The sequence below is a fragment of the Hippoglossus stenolepis genome, chromosome 21 (genome assembly GCF_022539355.2).
Source record: "Hippoglossus stenolepis isolate QCI-W04-F060 chromosome 21, HSTE1.2, whole genome shotgun sequence".
In the NCBI taxonomy this organism is placed as follows: Eukaryota; Metazoa; Chordata; class Actinopteri; order Pleuronectiformes; family Pleuronectidae; genus Hippoglossus; species Hippoglossus stenolepis.
Genome location: NC_061503.1, coordinates 12,523,551 through 12,546,189, shown reverse-complemented (window position 1 = coordinate 12,546,189; position 22,639 = coordinate 12,523,551). Strand labels below are relative to the sequence as shown.

At 41.6% G+C, this 22,639-nt stretch overlaps 2 protein-coding genes across 3 annotated transcripts in view; both read right to left on the bottom strand.

The window, feature by feature from the left end:
* The window catches only part of LOC118101009 (testican-2), a 37,136-nt gene extending 30,882 nt beyond the window's left edge, over positions 1–6,254 (bottom strand). Inside the window, exon 1 of the mRNA XM_035146606.2 lies at positions 5,884–6,254. Within this exon, the coding sequence (XP_035002497.1) occupies positions 5,884–6,060 (177 nt within the window). The 5' untranslated portion in view covers positions 6,061–6,254. The remainder of the gene's footprint in view (positions 1–5,883) is intronic.
* Positions 6,255–10,692: 4,438 nt separating this feature from the next.
* Positions 10,693–22,535, bottom strand: ascc1 (activating signal cointegrator 1 complex subunit 1). 2 transcript variants are annotated; one of them, XM_035146610.2, is made up of 10 exons: positions 22,173–22,535; positions 21,674–21,776; positions 21,465–21,562; positions 21,189–21,367; positions 20,977–21,110; positions 20,061–20,180; positions 19,843–19,967; positions 19,132–19,205; positions 18,321–18,465; positions 10,693–10,939 (listed from the first exon to the last, which is right to left on the bottom strand). In XM_035146610.2, the coding sequence occupies exons 1-9, from the start codon at positions 22,285–22,287 to the stop codon at positions 18,349–18,351; spliced, it is 1,065 nt and encodes a 354-aa protein (XP_035002501.1). In that variant the 5' UTR covers positions 22,288–22,535; the 3' UTR covers positions 10,693–10,939; positions 18,321–18,348. The 2 variants fall into 2 exon arrangements, with proteins under 2 accessions (XP_035002501.1, XP_035002503.1); XM_035146612.2 differs by lacking the exon at positions 10,693–10,939 and adding an exon at positions 15,405–16,240.
* Between the last annotated feature and the right edge of the window lie 104 nt (positions 22,536–22,639).

Below are 22,639 nucleotides of genomic sequence, written 5' to 3'. Positions count from 1 at the left end.
CGCTGTTGTACATACACTGTCACAGAGCTAGACTGCTAGCATGGCAAAAAGTTATCTTTATGCCATTTTATCTATTTTATTGTAGATTCTACTGATGATGAATTCTTTAGATCAACTCATTATATAACTAGGTTTATAAAATGTCTCTCACATTGATCGGATGCCTTGCGTGTACAGCACATCAGCCACAGAAACCCAGTGATGTTCTGTTTAGAATGAGATAAACACCCTGAAAATGAGAAAATCCATGAAAAACAATGAGCTTGAAAGATGATTTCAACAATGGATCGATTAGCAAAAATTCAATAAACTAATCGTTGACGCTTTAATTTGTGAAAATGCCACTTTGGGCTTTGGAAACCTGAGTTTTGCATTTGTTACAATCGTTTGAGATTTTATTATTTGAAAATCATCAAGAAAGATGATGAAAATGATCATCAGTTGCAGCCTGGAAGCATTTACACAGTCAGTGTATAAAACATTGAAATTATTTTTCTTCTACTCTATTTCTTCAATCCTTCCCTCATGAATATTAAGGGTGTAGATTTAAACACTGAGAGGCTTGGGTAACATTACAGAGCCACTCATTGTTATGTAATCATTGCGTTTACGGCCGTCCTATATCACATAAAAGTCCCGAGCACCAAAAAGGCTAATGGTCACCCGTATCTTTTTGCCTCACTCCGAGCTAATCTCAACAGCCAGAGGAGCCGAGGAGCTGTTTACCTGAAAGAGACGTGGCAATTTTCCCTCATTAAAAATCGGGGCTGGCAGTGGAGCAGGTGCAAACCTTAAACAGCCTCTCTGTAGTTGGCTGAAAAGGCTGCACAGCTCCTTAATGAGTTCCCTCTTTGCGCCGCTCGGAGAGATGGCAGAATCTGGCCCGTGAATGAACAGCCCAGTATTGTTCACATGAGCGGTGGCCTGAGCTCCCACTGAGGAGATCCACCTGAACGCACCAGAATTCAAAGTGGAAGAAAATCGAGAAGGAATACATCAAATAGCAAGAGGATGCAATCTGCTGATTAAAGCTGATTTGAGAATTCTGCTCGGGAGAATCCACATTGTGAGATTTGACGTTTTGACATTTGCAGCATAGCTTGAACATCGATGGCCGTCACAATGGAGCTTGTGTAACACCCTGTAACGTGCGGCGGATTATCCCGACTTCCTGCCTCTGAAGCTGCTGGTCTTATTGTTCTTCCTTTCAACATTTACTCATTATTCCTCCGTGCCGGATAATCATATGTACGCTGGTCAAATTGAAACACCAGCCAGATCAATCAAACTGCAAAAAATGAATATTTCTGCTTTGCTGTTTCCACACCACCTGTTTGGCAGTCAACAAACACAACCCTCGTCACAGTTCAGACGGCGTATCTCGCCGCCCTGTACACAGCAGATTATAGTCCTATCTGAGCAGCACCATAAGCCAACTATCTGTCTGTCTTCCTGCAGCATCTCGTCTCCTCGTGAAGCGCAGATCAACATTCGCCTTGACATTTTGATGAGATTCACACGGAGAAGCGGGGCTGGAAGGAAACACTTCCCATGCCTGTAAACTCCAATCAAAGCCAGTTGGATTGATAACAAATCAAAATCTACACAAGTAGCAAACACTCGCGACCAACTTGTGTGATTTTCTTTGAAACCAGAGGAAAACAGTGAAATAGAAAAGCTAGTAAAAGAGGACCACAACTAAACGTTTTGCTTTTTGGGGAAATTGATTACATACATATCTAAAACTAGTTAGTGCTAGTTGCAACTACACAACTTGTTGTCCTCCTATTTCTTTCTTTATGGAATAAAATAAATACGAGTTAAAAGTGAGCTTTAGGATGCTAAGTGGTAATTTTTGCTTGTAGTTTCAATGATAAGTACAGTTTATCGTTTGCTAGTGTTATAGCTATCAGCCATATTTAGCTATTTATTTAAACAAATAAATGTATCTCCTAAAGTTTCAAAGCTTAGAATTTTATTGAATAAAAGGCTGTGATCATCTTCCTCAATGCAGAGGAAGCAAATGTGACAAAGTTAAAACATAATTTTACGAATATCTATTTAACTGTTACCACCAAACAGCCACAGACTAAATATCGAATATGAGAAATCAACATGGTGACATCAGGGCTGCCGACATTTCACTTTATATCAGCAAGTGTGAAACCATAATCTCTTTTTATAACATGGGAGTTTGTTTTCTCATTAGATTTTCTCGATCTGGTTTGGGCTACATGCAGTTCTGTCCTCATTCCAAAAAGCTTCTACACGTCTCTGTAACTACTTCACTCTAATTATGTATTTACTTGAATATTTAATCTGAATACCAATGTTAAACCAAGGGGGTCCGGACTAAACACACACACACACACACACTGGGCTATAAACAGTAACCACCCCCAGCTGTGACTTTTTCATCTTTTTATGGTTTCATGAATCTGAGACGCAGCAGATTAATAAAACTTTAATGAAACTGATCAACAGATTTGTTTTTCGCTTTGACATTTAAGAGACTTTCTCTAATGATCGGTTGCAGCAAAAAAAAAACTAATTAATCCACTGGGGCTCAAAGTTGTAAAACAGGAAAACAAGAAAAGGTCAGACAGTGGAGGTGAATGAAGGATACAACACTGATCAATTAGACAACCTGTGAAAGAAATCTGATCTGAAACTGAATCACTGATTAAAGGATTGATTAAGCAGGTTATTAAGAAAAAACTCAAATGTAGTTTTTTGGGACTTTTTCTCTGTTTGATATTATTTGATTACTGAATATTTGTTTTTACAGATTCGATGTTTAATTCAAAATCGATTCTCTATAATGAAAGGAACTGTTTGTTGCAGGACTCGAATCAACACCACCTTCTAAACCGGTGATGACAGTTCTTATACCACCATGCTGTATCATTAATGATCTTTTTTGTTGTGCTCCAAGCTATGCATGTGTCATAGTTTAATTATATATGCTGGGTAGATACATCTAATAGACTACTCAACATCTCGAAATCTCAAACAAATCCTTCCGGGACAGTGGGGGGGTCAACCTTGGGGTGATGCAAAACTACTCAAAACCCAGAAAATATTCAAACTTGCATGACAGCACAAATTTGCAATCCAGTTCCAAAATTCTCGGATCGGTCTTTCTGTGGCCCTGCAGGTCCAGGAATGTCAGATACCTTTCCTGCATGCCGCCACACATTGTCAAAGGTAATTCTCTCCAGCTACTGTTTGGCCGACACTGATAAGACATATCTGTCTGAGTTGATATTCCTCAGCCACGAGATCAAACAACCATCTGCTTGTCAGAGTGGAGGCTTGGATCCGATCTGTGCTTATCGACACCTCCTCTGATACGTCTGGCACACGGATTCATTCACGCCACGTCTCCCGTCTATTAGAACCGAGGAGCCGTGACCGCGGTATCGTCAGAAACCCTCTGACCCCTTGACCAGGATCCCTATCTCCCCTTCAGCCACACATCTCCTGGTTAAATCATCAGTATCAGGCTGCAACATTACCCTCACGTTGAAGCAAGAAACAGTTCAAACATGGGTGTATTAAACTTCCAAATATGGCAGTACACGCCATGAAATGAAAAAAACATATAATAATACAGATTTTGCTGTTATGCACCAACCTGATATGCAAGTATTGGCACAAAATTGCATTTATTAAGCAGATCTGTTAACTCAAACCACTTTGTAAGACAGTATTTTAATCAAGTGTCATATAAAATTTAGTGTTTTGAGGGGGATTTGTACTTTTTAGTACCGTTCCCTGGTCACACATCATATTAAAGAAACCTGATTTCAATGAGTTGCCTGCAGTGAGGTATTTAGGATTTAAATATGAGGAAAAAAGAGCAGTAGTATCAGATCAGTATCAGGAAATGTCCTCTTGGCTGTTGAGGCAGCAGAATGTGTCATTTGAATTCGATTGTCCTCGAGGGTAAATTTGTCTGTAGCTGCAGATGAAAACACCAAAATACGTACAAATATATCTAATATAACAATATAATTCAGTGGCAGCGTGATATAGAACCTGGTGGACAATCCAGCCAAAGTCATCCCAGCTGATTTTCAAGGTGTTCAAATAACAACCTTGGTTAAACTCACTGATGGTAAATGACAGACTGGAGATCACCTGGCTTCTCCAAAGCATTTAACAGATGACACTCGGACAAAGGAATTTCTCACCCTGTCAGAAGTGGATCAGTGAACATCGGTGTGGTTTTCTTGTTTACACCGTAGACTGCACACACTGTTTACACTGAGGCAGCTACTACTGCTATATCTGTGTTTATACCAGGGCAGTACAAGGCACATTACTGCTTTATGGCTGCATTGGATTGAAAAGGTTTGGAATCACCACTTCACAGTTGTATCCCTCCACCAACCAGCTACATAACAGGGTCACACTCTCCCCCTCTGTTCCGGAAGGTAACGCCCAGAAATAATGATGTCACAGTGAAGCCGACCTTTGACCCTTTTGAGTATAAAATGTAATCACTTCATCATTTTATCCTCGTAGATTATGGTAATTAGTGTATCAGTTCTTGAGCTGTGGCCCGAAACACGTCACAGTGACCTTGACCTTTGATCATTAAAATCTAGTCCTGTCATCTTGGAGTTCAAGTGAATGTTGGTGGGCACATATTTACGCGATTCCCTGCACAAGAATGAGACAGACAACCAAAAAATAAATCATCATGCCAATGGCCAGAGCTGTTGTGCCTATCCATTAAAACAGACCATTTCACAACTGGTTCTTTTGTATATAAATGTTGATATGATTTAATGTCGAAGATTTTATCAATAGCACAGACGATAGCCTGGATCACAGTCTGCATCAATTGTCTCCTCTCAGTTTCACCATGTGGATTTCAAACCTTTTTTATACTGCGACTAACATCTGTTTTTATTTTTGGAATCATCAGCTGATTATTTTCCTGATTAATCAGAAAAGTCATAAGAAAAGGAGAGAAAATGTGTTTTGTTTGCCTGAAAAAATTGTTGCAGATCAATTTTCTGTCAAATCGACTAATCAATGAATCTCAGCTCTGATTACTTTATGACTTTACTCAGCTTAGTATAGGAGCTTTATACCGTCTGCAGTTTTGTAAATTAATTTCTCAACCACCTCTAATCCTCCAGGCTTGACTGAACTGAACAAACAACGCTGAAATGAGTCTGGACGACAGCTCCACGTTCACAATAAGAACTGTTTGCTCTCTTGTGTACCTGATACCAGTGATTTATAGAGGATGCACGTCTCTTGCTGTGTGGCTTTTCAGACTGAAAGCTCCTGACTGTGAAGCCCTGCATTTTATGTGCCGATCAATGGGTATTGATCAGTGAATACAGACACTGTTCGGAACATCACAGTTACCCAGGAGGAGCCTGGAAATGGCTTTTGGACACTTGGGCTAATGTCAAAGATTCTCCTCTGAACTATATATATATACATATTAATATTAATTCACTCTCCTACAAGAAGGTCCATGGATAAAAGGGGTTATTTAAAGATAAGAAAATACATAATGAAATCGTGGCCCCTTTGCATGCAAGTCATTTTTCAAGCTTTGTCATGAATTATCCTGCAAGAAAAAATGTGATTTCATTCGGGCGCTTGCACTCTCACGTACACGCACGCGCATTTAATCGTCCCTGCTTCTTCTGCTTATATTTCCATTTTTTAAAAAGTATTTATATAATGTGCAAACTGCTGATAATGAGTGCGTGTGCGCCTCAGAGCGACACTTCGGCTGTGCGCAAAAAAAACACGCAGCGCCCCCCCCGAACACCCGCACTCCTGAGCCGGGATGAGGCGATGAGACGGGACCACGCTCGTCGGGGACGACACTTAAAAAAACACACCACTCACGTCTCTGAAGCGGTTCCAGTGCTTGAGCTTGCGGCTGTACTGGGAGATGGTTGACAGCCATTGCTCGTCTTCCATGAAATTCCCGGCTTTCCCCGCGTCTTTCGCACTTTTCACGTCCACCTGGAGCGAGACGCCCGCCAGCAGGGACAGGCAAGCGACGAGCCGCGCAGCCACCATGGTGCTCGGGCAGTTTGGTCCGGGATGTATCCTGGTTCCCCTCCTGATGCTGCTGATGCTGCTGATGCTGATGCTGCTGATGCTGCTGATGCTGATGCTGCTGCTGCCCTCTAGCCAAGGATCCACAAACACCAGACTGCTGCTGCTGCTGCTGCTGCTGCTGCTGCTTCAACACACCAAATGGAAATGAGAGGCAGAGAGAGGAGGAGAGGACACAGGGAGAGAGGGGAGGGAGGGAGTTAAAGGGAAGATTAGATCTCGCTCTAATCATTCATTTCTGCTTACTTCATTACTTCACTGTCTTTTATTTTTGTTTGTGAGCAGCCCACACACACACACACACACTCTCTCTCTCTCTTTTCTCTCTCTCCTCTCTCTCTCTCCCAGACACCCTGACAGTCCCACACTGCAGATGAATCACACAAGTGGAACAGATGCACTGATGAACCGATCACATTTCACAAAGTGCTCCTGGCAAAAGACCACGTGTTTGTCCAATGTCTGTGCCAGCAAGACCCGCCGGTTCCGGCTCTAACAGAATTACACGGTGAAATTAGCGACTCAGTTAAAACAATAGAGAGTCGGGAAACAACATGTGAGGAGAATTGCTGCAGTTGAGGGTAGGGGTGGCCAAACTGGGGCTCCCCAGACTGACTGAGGGTCACCCAGGGACTGCCCAGTGGCCTCGGGGCAAATGAGGTGTGATTAAGCTCAACATTTGCTAAATTTTATCTGTCATTTGTTAATTAGAAGCTGAAAGAGGGACCATATGAGCAGGGGCGGGTCTTCCATGGGGGCTTGGGGGGTCCCTGTGGAAGACCCTGAAAATACTATGGATCCGCCCCTGCGTGTAAGAGTGACACACTTCAGAAGTGTATTTCTGTCAAATCTGAACATATACACGAGAACAAGACTTTGTTATTGTCTTAGGTCTATTGATAAGGGTTTTTTAAAACCTGTGCTAATTCAACATTAAAATTTGAACCCAACATTCTGGATAATTTTTCTCTAAATTAGTTTTAAAGTTTGACAGCCTGTACCTCCAGGTGCAGCTTCACACGTATGTAGAGTGAAATCATCAAACTGAGAGCCCATGTTTTATTCATGTCCAGAAATGGAGCTGGAGGACTCAAATGCAGGAGCAAGGTTCAGGTGAAGAAAATGACAGAAATGTCTTTTATTGCAGACCAAGTATGAGGCAAAGGTACAAATATCATATCTGAAGAAACACGAGGAGCAGGAACACACAAGAGACATATGGGACGAGGGAAACAAGACGAACTGAAAAAGAGAAGCAGAGAGATACACAAGGGCAGGAAATCAAGACAAACGCAGGCAATCAAGTGGGAGACACCCAAGAAGCATCTTTTCAAAATAAAACAGGAAACAGAGAACTCAGAGTTAAAAACTGTCTTTTTCAAAAGTTCAGTGGAACCAGAACAGAATCGTGACAATTAAATCTGTTTCATTTGAGGTCTCATTGCATTTTAAAGACAGTCAATCCAAGAACAGAGACAGAAGCCTCTGCCACGAGAAATCACACAGAAGTCACATTCTTCCATTCACACAGACACATTTATACAGTGCTAGTAAATGCTGCATGTTTATCTATTACACCATTCACACACTGCACAACTGTTTGAGGTTCAGTATCTTGCCCAAAGACACTTCAGAATGCAGACTGCAGGAGCTGGGCATCAAAGCACGACTTTGTGGTTAGAGGACGACTCATTCTACTTTGTAAAAAAACTAAAAAGACACTTCTGACCATAGGAACTTCCCCCGGGAACCTTTGCAAGAACTCTTCATGTTTCCATCGCAGAAACCAGGGTCTCAAATCTTTTCACCGACCAAAAGTCTCAGATCTCGGGGGGTTACTTTTCAGAAGAGCAGGGACTTTGGGAGTGGGCCTTGCAGCGTTGAACATTTCTGATTAGTCGGAGCACTCGCCTTATTTTATTTCACTCACCATTTCTAAAAAAGCAATCATCACTAAACCAACAGAAAAACTTGTTATGTTTTGAGCATTCACACGTTTATCTGTAAATCAGCAGGACACAGGCCTTCAGATCGGGGAAGTCTTTCATTTGTTTGAACGACTCGTCTGTGTGAAGTTGAGATGGATCGAGGGATTGAAGAGTTAAACTGTGACACATCCTGGCTGAGCTGCACCTGCACATCATTTCAAGCCTCACTCCCGCCGCTCCCTAAACTCTCTGTGCCCTCTGCCTCTCACTTCCCCCGCTTTCTATTTCACGCCCATGAAGATAAACATAATCCAGCGCCGTGCTCTGATTCATTTGAGCTTCCCAATGTTGGTCGAGGCTGAGCAGCCGGGGGGCAGGGTCGTGTTCCCGTGATGCTGCTGCGCCTTGCTGAGCTGACTGTGACACTGCATGGCATCTAACAACAGTTGATGTGGCAGATGCAGCGGGTGCACAGCTCCACATCCTGGGAAGCGGAGAGCAGCAGGAGAAATGTCCTGCAGCGTGAGCCGGCTGTGCACATCATCAGTACAAGGGGCCGGTCACGATGTGTTAATCAAGAGGTCGTCATTAGTCATGTCGTGAGCGGGGATGGATGTGCCGCCGCAGACTAATGGTCACTAAGCTGAAATGGGTCGCTCAGGTCGCGTTTAAAGACTGTGTCCTGCTCTGCATCATTAGCCTTTGAGGATTGTTTTGGAGCTGGGATGTTATCGGGAGGCTTCCTTCTGGAGCGTGACAGAGGAAGCCCCCTGAGGTTTTACTACATGTGCAGCAGCAAATGACAAACATGCTCATGACAGGGTTGTACATAACTTCAGATTGTACGTTTTTAGGGATGAGAAGACTCTGAGGATCTTTTTTTTTTTCTTGCGGGAGGGCTCTCATGAGCTCGCCCCCTTCTGTTCCAGAAGTAGCAGCAGTGACCAGGAGCCTCTCAGGACCAGTAATCACAGCAAACCACTCTGGTAAATTATTTTCTGGAAAGGTAGCGCTCCACCGATCGGACTGAATTCTCAGGGATCAATGTCCTCGAGCCGAATAACAGCACCAGCCAACCTCCTCGAAAAATTCTCAATATTAACTAGACAGTATGGGCTTGCTGAGAATTCATCGACAAATAAATCCACTTTTAAAATGAGTGTCTCTGCCTCTCAGCACCTTGTTAGCATTCAACAGCTGCGCTCACGCTCTCATGAGGCCCTGACAACACTTCAGAGGCTGAGACGCGCCGCTGAATGTTAAAATAGTGATTCTTAATTTTCTTTCATTTGTGGCAATAAAGACAAATTTGTTTGAAAATACCAACAGAAAATACGAGTACGCCAATTAATCACAACATCTGGCATCTGGTGTTAAACATAGACTGTAAATAAGATTTTCAAAAAAGCTAAATATCAGGGATAAGAACGCTGCCATCTTAAGTATCGAAGTAAAGGCAGGGTTTATGACCTATACTGCAGCCAGCCACCAGGGGGGCGATCGAGTCACTTTGGCTTCACTTTTTAGGGCACCTGTCATGTCGTCCATCTTTATTCCAAGTCTATGGTTTTAATCTTGTGGATGACTATTCCTGTGATACTTTGATACATATTTGTTTTATTCTTATCTTTCTAAGGCCCTGCTTCCTCTCACAGTTGACTCATGAGGATGTGGCTCTTTCATGATTTGATACCTGAAGATGGTTTAAAGTGCAGCGTTAGTTATCGTAGCAAAAAGTTTGAATTGATCTGATGAAAAATAACCTAATAATCAGAATTACATTTTGTTTCAATTTATTCATTCAGGCAGACATTGTGCTCACATGAAACAAAAGCTATGGCAGTGTTTTCTATGAGCCGTACACTTAGTTTTTCATAGAAATATGTCAGATACAGAGATTTAGTGACGTCCAACCTGTAGTTGCCACAATCTTCTCCTATTTTCTTTCATGTTTTTCATGGAGGTGGCTCAAGCTCCAGTCTTGACTCTAGAACCTGTGGTTGGTCAGTGTTTCTCCGGCCGCCGGGCCCGTTTTTTAATCACTGAGCAAATCAATGATATGAGACTTGATTCAGCAGCGATGTGAAGTTAATCCTGATTCATGACGCAAATTCCTGGTTTTTACAGCCACTGAAGGGGCTTATTATCACACTCTCCTGCTGATTCATTGTCCTTTATTGATTTGAACAAATCCTGATCACTTATAGACCCGAGACCAAAACTGAATGTGCAGCCTCCTATATTTTACACACGGAAGCAGCTTGTTTACCATTTTCTTTCTCATATCAGAGCTAAGCTGTGCAAGTGACGTTAATTCTAAAGGGATTAACTGATGTCATCAGTTCCTCCAGTTCCTCTCTCGGCAGATGTTGATAAAAGAAAATGATCTATCCTGTTCACCGAGCATAATCAATTTGCACAAAGGAAGTTCAGGGGAGGAAGCTTCATTTAAATATCATCAGACGAGACTGCAGCAAAATTTGAAGACTGGCTTATCTTTGATTATTTGCCGTCTAATGATGTAAACACAGCACATCCCTTCTACGTCTCACAAACAGCTCGTGAGGCGCAACGCGAACTTCACTGCTTATCGAGGTTTTACATGTGCGGAGTATCGCTGCAGGCATTCCCCCGTACGCAACAATTAATGGCAACAGGCCGTGAGTGGATGTTTTACACATTTATTTTCGAGTGTTCAAAATGAACCAGCATGAAGGAAAACACAAACATAATCCTCCAAACTCGTTCCAATGCAGGATTCAGCAGAAAGAAATATGCTAAGACACTTTGTTTTAAGTTCATTCATGTTCATCGCCTAATTGAAACCGGTTTCCCACAATGCTTTGCTGTCAGCTGAGAGCCTCTTCACCAGCAAAGATCTGGTAGCACATCCTGCCTCGTTCATCGTGGACCTGCAACGCATAATCATAATCATTATTTGTACTGTAAAAGCAGCAACGTGTGATTATTCCAATTAATGATTCATCTGTTATTAGCCATTTATCGCAAAAACATTTTTTACTGTATAATGTTAGAAAATGTATGAAATTATTTTTTAAAGTAGCTTATTCTGTCCGGCCAATGTTCCAAATTCACAAGATATTCAATTTACAATGATCTTAATCAAAATAAAGCCAAAAATAACAAATAAAATAAGAAGCTGCAACAAATGGTGTTTTCCATTTTGTCTTTTGCTTGATAAAAGGCTAAACATTATATATTTTTATTCTAGTTGATATGTGCAAGTGTATATGTGTCAGTTTGTTCTGTATAATGGGTGTATATTCTGTATAGAATCAGAAATACAGATTTATTATTTTATGCTTTTGTAATAAATGTATATGCTCCTCCCTCTTGTTGTTAGTATATGGAATGGAGGGATGGACTTGGAGCTACAAGGATAAGGAGAAGTATTCGGTTCTTTGTTATGAATGTATTTTCTACTTCCCTTGTACATGTGTATATTCCAGTTATGTAAAGTTTAAGTCGATGAAAAGGATATTGAGGCATAAAAACAAACATGCCACCACTGTATTTCTAACAAACAGCCACTGCTGATGCTTGTTTGTAGAGAAGAAACTGAGCAAATACAGCCTGAGAGCACTTTCCTGGATAGAAGAACCATCAAACACTATTTTGAAAGTTGCGGAGAGAGAGAGAGAGAGAGAGAGAAACCATATCGGGACATATTTAGTGAGTAATCTCGGGTGACTTACAGCTGTAAGTGGAGCTGCTATAAATGTGTATAGATTTAATTCAATGGGATTCAAACTGGGTCACACGGCTATTAAAAGTGCAAAGTTAGCTGCGAGCGGTGTGACAGCAGGTTTCGAGCACGGCGGCTGCTGCTTTGCACTGCGGGGCAGCCGGAGCACGGGCGGGAGAGAGGGCTTCACCTTTTTCAATTAAACGCGCACAATAGGCAGAGGCTGGCCGACGTTCTCAACTCCTCACATCACGTGTTCTAAAGCTTATACCGGCAACTATAAGTGACAAATCCCCGTCACCTTCACTCTGCCAATGAGACACATCATTGAGTGCTGTGTGAAATGATTCCACACTGTGGAGTGGATGAGTAAAAACATCTGAATAAAGGAGGATTTAAGGAGTCATAGCTTTAAATATAGAGAGTGTTTACAGCAGTGAATCATCACCTTTGCATATTAAATGTGCATCGATCACAGTGAGGGAGTCCATCACCTTCTAAGCCGATCAAAAGCAAGAGGAGCACAGTGTTGAAACGTCGTCATCATCAATCTGTGTCTTGACTTTTGTTTATTCTTCGAAGCTGCTCTAATCAATAAATCCCCACAGCTCACAGGATAGTTTCAACAGTCTCCAGCTCATCTTATTCTTTTCAGCCCAGCGCCAAACATCACTCAAATGAAGTCAGCGATGTTAGCAGCTAAAGAGTCAGATAGTTGAGGAGACTTCAAAAACAGAGCAAAACGCAAAGAGTCAATATTGGACTTCAAACTCCAAATGAAAGTGAATGTTGCACTGTTGGATGTGTATGTTGGCACCTGTTTGCAAACATGTTAACTACAGGATCTCTGCAAGGTGATACATCCCATTGGCACAGCTTGTTCTGCTGTTAATGTTGTTTTAATGCCCTGACTGACTGAATTAATTTGAAGTATAAATTCAATAGATAAAATCTACTTTAACAGTCCTCATGCTGGCATTGCTAAATGTGGCGATGCCGGCGAGCTAGTTCTGGCAGGCAACTCGAGTTGCGCTGCGCCAATCATGTGACATACATCATGTGACATACCTCACTCTCCACAACCATCTATATTACACACCCACCTTATCAGGTGGTCTATTTAACCAGAGAGGAATTTCCCATCATCCCCTTTGCTCACACTGCTGCAGCAGTATGGCTACCAGTTACTTCAGCCCCTCCACCACCCCAGCATCCACTTGTAGGCTCCAACGGGGGGGTTACAAGTATTTGCTCGTCACTCCCATCATTCCTGTGTAATCATATGGGGGAGTGATTAAGTTGGAGCCTAGACGCCAAACACAAAACCTGTTGTAATGCTGCAATAAATGTTTGAACGTGAGTTGTCTGACTGAACTGTGGTTAATTGCATTTATGTCACTGGGGAAATATTTGGTTTATTTTCAGGAAATATTGAATCTTTTGAGCAAATTCATCGAAAATTTAAATATACCAAACATACACAACAAACTAGAACCAGTTTTTCAAATGTAAAGATGTGTTACTTCTCTATTAGCCATTTTTCTGTCTTTCTTGAAATGGTTTGCAAACGTTTACTCCAAGACAGAACTTTGGATTCTGGATTAAATAGAAATCCTTTATTGTCATTGTATTGTGCAGAACACAAGGACATTAAGAGTGATGCTCCTGGTTGGTGCATAAAATGTAAACAATTTTAGCATTTCCTGACATTTTATATATCAACCAGTTGTCAAAAAGAAAGTGGTGGCGATGAATCAATTATAAAAAGTTTGTTGCAGCCTTATTTAAACTCTTATTGTGCAAAGAGTGCATAAAGTAAACAGCAGCTCTGAATGACTGCCTGCTGTTCAAACACACCCGGCTCTGCGCCTCTCCTCCCCGCGTGTGAATGCCTCCAGCAATAAACAGACGTGGACAGCTGCAGGCAGCCTCGGCACTCGGCACTCTGAATGATAAAGAGCTGCTGCGGGGATCACCTGCCTCATCGCCGGAGACACAGATTAGACATTTCAGAAGCTCTAGCCTTGGCTGTCTATCAAGGCCGCTCATTCCCATCAGTGGCGGAGTGATTAGTGTGAAATTCAAATGGCACTGACACTCAAACGGAGAGTCACAGACAACATAAGAGAACAATCAAAGGGAGGCACGCTGTCATACTTCACAGCCAACGAGATCCAATTTCAAAGATTTGTCGGCTTTGTCTGGCAGAATTATTTATAGGGTACCTTTGTGATTTCTCACGAGTAGATGTGTTTGATCAATCAAACAAGTCGCTAAAACAAATCTGAGGATTTTAAAGAAAACATGACATCTAGGGACCTATCTTACACCAGGCGCAGAACAGCGTTGTCATTTTCCTGCCCAGCGTCCACGTTGTTTTGACAGAAAATACACTCACACCCATTTAAGTGCTCATGTGCATGTTGGTCTCAAAATGAGGTGTGGTCAGGTGCACTGCTTTTTGTGTAATTTCCAGGGTCCCTACAGGTCCTCTTGTTAAACACACAGCTGCTCAGGCATTTTCACTTTGCACACGAGTGCAAGCAGATCTATTTCCTGCAGAGACGTGTTTTCTCTCTTACGATCTTTAAACTCCACCATTAGCAATCAGCTACGTCGAAGCACAAATGGCCGTTAAACTGATTGGGGGATGGCGCTCTGATTGGTTTATTGCATGTTACGCTCAAAACTCACCAGGGATGAAGACTAAGGGCGAGTCTTTTGATCCATGCGCCTGGTGCACAGACCTTTCTTCCACCATTAAACAGGCAAAGATCATTTTGGACATCCCCTAAATGCACCTGCGCTTCAGGAGATGTGTTTAAGCAACTGTCTTAAGGCACAAGCAGGTAAAACTGTTCCCTTAAAAACCAATTAGGCGCTTCGTCCATTTCATGCATGTTAATCGTTACTCCGAGAATGCAAATCAAACATATCTATTCAATTACTAGGTCACGTCTCTCAAGCCTCATCTCTTTCTCCCCAGTCCTCCGGAATAAAAGCTTAATTTCTAATTACACTATGGAAAATTGCATCGTGTGGTTCGGAATATCAAAACTCAAAATGGGCTCAAAAAGTTTGACATGGATCAAGTAAAATCCCTCTTCGAAAAACTAGCATGAAATTAAATATGCAAATTGCAGAGAGGCCAAAACAATACTTGGGTGAGATAACAGGGGACTCCACTTACCAAACATGGTTTGAATTCTTATTATTGAATGGTTCACTGCAGGTTATTGACCAAGTATGTATGAGACCGGTTTTGCTTTCACTCAAAAAGTCCCACCTATACTTTTAATACAGGGGAAACTGTTCTCAGATGGTTTTGCATCATAAAGGCTTGTTTTAAGAGTAGATCATGAACCAACTTCAAATCATATGATATGACATTTGAATTGAAACTCAGCTCTCGTGTCTCCTCAGATCTTCAGAAATAGGAACACAAACCCGCAAAGGAAACATGGCGACATTAAGAGAAACAGAGTGAGGGGCCGTATTTATCAGGCTTATTGGAGGGGACTCGAAATCTCAAGGGTCAGACAGGAAGGCCCTACAGCTGGAAGCACAGAGATGACTAATTAGGGTGAGATGTGACAGAACAAAGATGTATGTGCATAAGCAAGTACACACACAGACATGCATACGCACACACACAAACACACACACACAAATGAGTGATGATTGATTTTATCAGAGAATCAAATCAATTCTGCCTTTAAGAAATCTTTAGAAATCATATAAACGCATAAAGGTGTTTTAAAATTTACAACGTTAACTAGAATGTGAAGAAAATGCAGAATCAATCATTAGTCCTGTCAATTATCAACCAAAATTACCAAACAGTTGCTTGTTCCAGCTTAAAAAATGAGACTTTCCTGCGTTTCTCTTTTTTTGTATCTTTGAAATTTGTATTACTTTGGGTGTTGCTTTGTCAGTCGGACAAAACAAATGATTTAAAGATGTTGCCTTGGGCACCAACAAACTATGAGACACATTATTCCTCAACAATTCACTTTATGCCCCGTTTGAAATTTGTGAGCAGTATTCAATTAATGATCTACAACACACTGCAATGCTTTGTCCTTATTATAATTAACTATAATTCCTAGTATGGGCAACTATAATGGGATTCTGGTGTATGAACACAAAATAAATGATAACATAGTCAAACATAACTGTAATAATATATTATTATTGTAATATTATTATTGTCCCAAAACACTGTTAACATCATAAATGCTTAATGCTGCACATTTCTTAATATTTTCTGACATTTTTAGACTTACAGTTGATACATTTTCCCTAAACACAACAAAACCCACATTTGCTCATTTAAATAAACACATAGTGTGAACATCTTGCGTTAATATAAACCTTATGAATCCCGTGACATATTGAATCTGTCTTGAGAGTCAGTCTGGCTGCGGATGGCGTATGTTCCCCTCACATGTGTTTTCAGTGCGATCATTAGTGAAGACATCTGCCCAGTACGTCCTTAATCATGTCCCTGCCAAAAGAAACAAGGACGCACACAGTCGCACTGAATTTCATTAACTTCCAAACCATCTTCTCTCTCTCTCTCTCTCCCTCTGTCTTTCTCTGTGTGCTTGTGACGAATAGTATTGGCAATCCTGAGAATCCTCGCTGCATCAGTTACCTTCGAGTGGCATTAAGCTGAATGTGTACTCCTGACCCACTAACAAGCATGTTCCCAGGAGACAGGGAGCGGATAAGCAGGTTCCTTTTCTGGGTCTGAAAAGATACATTTTATGCCCAGACGGTGTTGGAGTCGATGCATGGACGGCATCAACTGGCTGCCTGGCTGCCTGTGTATCCGATGACAAAATTTGCATGTCCCTGTCTTAATGGTGTCTGTTGACATGGCTCCAGGGGCAGAGGCAAAAAAAAAGACATCACGCCACTGCTGAGACGGGAGGGTGGACAGCACGGGATGGCAGAGCTGACAAACAAAAAAGTGCCCTCAGTTTCCATCAGTGTAACTTTAGGCCACTCGGCAGTCGCCCTCCTGAATGCAAAGCAGAGAACGTCGGCAGCTGAAGGGAGAGCTGGAAAAAAAAAGCTGTGTCCGACGTCTGTATTCACTGACGCTGAGCAGACGGGAGTGGGGACAAGGTTGTGGTTCGTGTGGGAAGGACACTGATAAAGAAGTCCAAAAAAACCCAGACTGGTATAATAAATCATGCCATGATGCATTAACACATTCATGAGGCAGCGAGATGAGAGGAAATGGATAAGACTTAAAATAACCTCCAGTTTGCAGATGAGAAGTGATCAGCTGGAGCTCAACCTGCTCGTTTCAACATCTATGAACACTTCCTGGTTTGGCACGCGATTTATCTTCGGAAACGATTATTGTGACTTTTTCCTGGGAACCTCACATGTCCTGAATAATGAGACGCTTAACTCTCACAAGCTGCTGTCACACATGAACATTTTCCCAGAGGGGCTTCATGTGGGAACCCAAATGTCTGAGTTAGTTAGTGTGTGGAACTTTTCCTGCCTGCCCTCTTGTAAATGTCAAGATAGTTCACAGCGAGCGAGTGGGCTTGTTGATGACATTTCTAACACATGTCATGTCCTGCCTCCTGCTTGCTCTGCCCAGATGCCACAGAAATCTTCCTGTTGTTGTGAACTCGTCTGACTCGGGCAAACTCGTTTTTTCATATCTCAAAAGAAAACCCCAGAAATCTTCTGGACCCAATTTTCCAGACATTTTCTGGAATTCATGTCTGAAAACAGCTACAATGAGTAAGAAAAAACACTTTTCCACACATCACATTAAATTGTTGTCAGCTAGTGGGGTAACTTGGTATTTGGATGACAACACGTGACAAAAAGTGGATGGTCAAACAGTGGTTGAAGAAGTAATCAAATCCTTTACTTGAGTAAAAGTATATGCCAGTTCTTAGCACCCAACAGCGATAAAGTTCTGGGTAAAGCCACAGACTCTTTTTTGAATGTTCTCCCAGAGCCTGCGAGGGTTTTCTCCAGGTACTCCAGTTTCCTCCCACTCAGGTTGGGTCAATGAGTGACTCTAAATTGCCCATAAGTGTGAATGTGAACATTGAGTGGTTGTCTCATCTCCTTTTCTGTTGCTCACAAAGGAACATTATTTTACTGAGAATCTCATACAAAATAAAATCTCTGCACAAATAAACCCATTGTTTTCAAGGTCGAGGCAAACGTTTTTGATGAGTCCTTCTCTTGTCACTTACATAAGTACTTAAGTGTAATTTTCTTAAATGCTAGACTCTGATTCCTTAAAGAGAATCAGTTGTTTGGAGTAGTACAAAAAACGAAATTCAGCTCTCTTAACCAGAAAGAAGTTGCATGGCTGTTTCATCTGTTAAATGAGCTTTATTTTCAACTTTCGATCTTTCTGCACTCTGATCATTTTAGTTTTCCTCCTTAAACTGCTCCCCAGGAATCTGGTTACAGATGTATCAGGATTTTTGTTCCATAAAACAAGATGTCCTCTCCTGCCACCTACTGGACAACACCATTGAGAACGCTTCAGTGTTCCTTTTAAACTAGAAACTGTATTTCTCTTTTGTTTAGTTTCTTACCTCAGAATAAGGTCAGCGCTTTAGTATCTCATGAGAAGCTGATGCTCCCTGCAGACGTGTAGTAACCTGTACAATCTGTGGAATATCTCTGGGACAGCAGGACAGTCTTCAGCTCAAACTCTCCAAAACGATGAGCACCGAATTCCTGTCACGAAAACAGCAAATATAAATTACATTTAATGCATCTTTTCAATAACAAAAAAGGTTTTAACCAGTGAGAGATTTAGAGAAACGAAGGTTACTGTGTGCAAACATTACATTACCATAGTTACGGGTGACTGAAGATTTGCTTTAACACCTTTGTGTCATTTTCAGAGGAAAGAAAATCAAGGATTTGGTTTTTAAACACATGCTTTCTATCTGCTGTGTCAATTTGGGGTGAGACATCACTCTACAGAATTTACAATCATATTTTGTCAAGTGTTTCATTAAAAAAAAACATGAATCGATCATTCTTCTCTGAAATTTAAAAGGCGTCAGTATACTTCATCACTAGAGAATCTCCGACACCCTCTTTCCTCACTTCTTTCAACGAACTGTGTCCAACAATTTCAGGATCTTTTACGAAACATTCACAGCCAATTCACACAGATCAAATACTCAGTGTTTAAAGACTTGTGTGTATGCAACAGAGTTTCTAAGCAAGCCCATATTTTTGTGGTTCATTTAGACAAAAGCTAAAAACAATGTAAAACAATCCTCATGTGTAAATGATCCTGTGATAGATGTAGGAAAACCGCTGTGAGGTCACATGTGAATGTTTGAGATTTATTATTTTGAAAGCAAAGGCAGGACAAAACTTCCCTCGCACCTTTAATACGTTCCTGGCATCGAAAGCCTCTCTTTCGTTCATGGTTTGTCGTTTGGAGCTGCCTGTGTCCTCACCTGGAAAAACACCGGAGTTAAAAAGACAAGCTCGAAAACGTAGCACAGGACAAACACATGTGGACCTGTTATCTCCTGATCAAATAAACGTGTTTACTTGCTGACACAGTTGTTCGGCTGTAGTACAATAATAAGGGGAGATCAAGGTCAGTTAGTCTGTCAAATTAGCCTGTGAAAAAAAAAAAGAACATCGAATTTGAATAGGATGTAGCCACATGCTGGTAAACATGGTCGGCAGTGACACGGCGCCTCTCTTGTGTTGTGTTGCTGCTCAGCTCAGTACAAATTTGCGAACTGGGGCTGGACTTGATCCATGGCCAAAATGAATGAAGCCATTGTCACAGTACTTGGAAAAACACGCAGTTTGGAGCATGTAAACAGAGCTGTGGCCAAACACGGAGCTAGCAGCCCGATCCTGCCTCTCCTCAGGAATCTGTAGCTGGAATTGTCCGACATTAAGCTTTGTCGTCACTGCAGATCCAGTCCGAGCCAAAACACAATAAGGGGACATTGGCAAATGGGTTCAGGGCAGGAGGCTCCAATGGGATCACAGCTGGTTGGCGAGTTTGTTTTCACACAAGCGACAGGCACAGATGCTGTTTTGCGTTAGCCCGTCATGTGTATGTAATGTTTTTACCTGTGGCGTCCCTCCTGAACAGAGTGTTTATCACAGTGCCGTGCAGCTTCACTCTGTCCCACTCCCTGACCATCAGCCCGGCCGACACAAAGTGCTCGACCAGCCGCTCTGCGACCACCTGTAACCTAAAGTGTGATCATATTTCAAAAAAGGAAAAGAGATTGTCAGCTTTTTTGATTTACTTATCTCTCCACAGGGTTTATCACTAATCCACTTACTTGTCAGATCTGTCTTTCACATTGACTTTGGCGTATAACACATCCACCATGGCTGGGTCATCATTCATGTACTCTATACCCGTCACCTCCAGCGGCAGAGGTTTTCCTCCAGCGATTTCCCTGATGTGCGACAACACAAAACACAATCACAAACCAGCATTATAGTTCAGTGTTGCCCCTTCAATTTACACTGCAGCTCTCTGTTTTGGCTGTTCAGCAGACTTGGCTTGTGACACCACACATTTTTTTAGCTCAATCAAGTTTACCTCATCTAATCTATGCAATCAAATCCAATCTGATTACATGTAATCTAATTTCCCTTTCTAAAAAGTACAAATTTCATTAAAAGGATAAGGCTGGTGATAATCTATATTTTTCTAAGCCAAAATTCCATCAATGAACTAAAACCAACAACAGTCTCACAATACTTTCCAACTGCCAAACCCCCTCTCTATCCAGGGTTCATCCGTCAAAGCTGAAGACTTCTTTAAAATAAGTAAAAAATATATACTTTCAATTGAAAATCAGGCTGATTAATTTCCTAAAACTGGGCACGGTAGTTTTTAGCAAAGGTGACTCAAACTGTTGTTTGTTGGGGACCATTTTCCACAGTACATATGGAGCCCTGGTGAGTATTTACAGCAGGAAGGTGCAAGTGGGCTTGTCTACAACCTAAGTCCAGTACCCATGTTTATTGCCATTTAGGAACATGTAAGCTAGAGAATAGAGTTTTGTGGCAGAGAGAAGTACGTTTTATTAGGCTTCAGCTACACAGGTAATACTTGTTTGTAGGATGAATTTATTCTTTGTTTTCATGGGCTTTTAGTTTAGAATTTTCAACTCAAATAAAGACGTCATTTATTTAGTTATACAGTTAAAATCTGAGTGTGATATAGTCTCTTTGTCTGGCACCCACCTGAGGACGTTTTGACACTCTTGGAGGTGTTCACATGCTTTTCTCACTTCCATCTCATTTAACAGAGACATCGTGCCGATTGTCAGATGAAGCTTTGCAGGGTTCTGAAAGATGCTTCCATCTACTCCATGATCCTACACATCGAGACACAACAATTTGGCAACATAGACTTTAAGAACAATATAATGTGCCACACATATAAAACAACATACCTGTGAACACTTCTGCAACACCTCATCTTTAAACCGAAGGAATCCTTCTTGAATTTTGGGATCAGTCAGAGGAAATGACAGGAAGTGCGTGAAAGGCTGCTTCCTACGGAAACTGTCGAGGAGGACCTCAACTCGAGTGACAGCAGATGAGACGGCAGCTTTGTGGGAGCCTGTGATAACTGTGAGAAGATGGAGGCAAGTTGAGAGAAAATCTCTTTCAGGATGTGCCCTCTCATCTGTTTTCATCTGTGTTATGATGGTTTGATTAATCCTCACCAATCTGTCCCTCCACCCCTTGTTTCGGGATGTTGATCGACGTCTTTGTGTCCGCCTCTAGACGTCGGCGTGTCTCTCCCTTTTTCCCGATGATGTATCTGCGGAGAAATGAAGCAAACGAGGAAACACAGACTCAGGTTGTGCTGCTTAGAAGAAAAAAAACTCATGTGCAGAACCATTGCAACATATTCATTTTATAGATCACTCACTTGTAAAGGACACTTGGGACGTCGATGGCACAGCGGTATCCTTTATCAATCTGTTCAATGAGGAGGGTATCACAGGTTTCCTCTGCCGCGAGCTCTTCGCTCTCTAAATAACAAACATACAAATAAGTTATTGGTTTCTTCCTATTGTTGCTAAAGCCTGACAGCACTAATCAATCAAATAGAGCAGTCTTACAATAAGCCCTCCAATTATGAAGGTTTCAATGTAAAGTTTTGTGATGAAAAGGTGTTGATTCAGCTTCATGGTCTTTCCTGGGGGATGTTGTGAGGTGTTTTCTGCTGATTAGCCCACCCTCATTGATTTGAATGGGATGATCACAATAATAGGAACCCCTGTCAACACTATTCAGTACACATCCTAAACACACAATGTACATTTCATGACAGTGTTATTTATGACAGCACTTCTGTATTAGACTGCATTAGCTTGATGTACCTAATAAACTGAGTAAGTGAAGTTCTGCTGTCTGTCAACACTAACCTGGAGGATCCATGTAGGAGAAATCCTCCTCTTCCTCATACTGTTCCTCCTTGATGACGTTTCTTCGGTATATTCTTCCATTTATATTGATAAGCGATGGTCGTAAAACCTCCATAGTGCAAACTTGACAACGTTAGCTGAGGCTAAACACAGCTAACAACACAGTCAAGTCTCTGGTTAGCTCGTTGCTAATTTAGCAAGCTAGCTCACTTGCTGATGACGTTTCAAACAACTTTGAAGTTAGCTTCCAATTCGATAGCTAGGAGAAAGATTGAAAAGTACACATTTTCCGTTTTTTTACGCTTTAATACAGTGAAATAGTTTTAGACATTTTAGTTTAAGTTTCATCGAAGTTCGAGTCCCATTCTCAAAAGTTCAAAACCTTTATTTTCTATAGTATAACTTCACTGTCGACTCGGAGTCTGACTTCAGCGTCGTGACGTACAATTGGGTCGACGTTTCCGCTG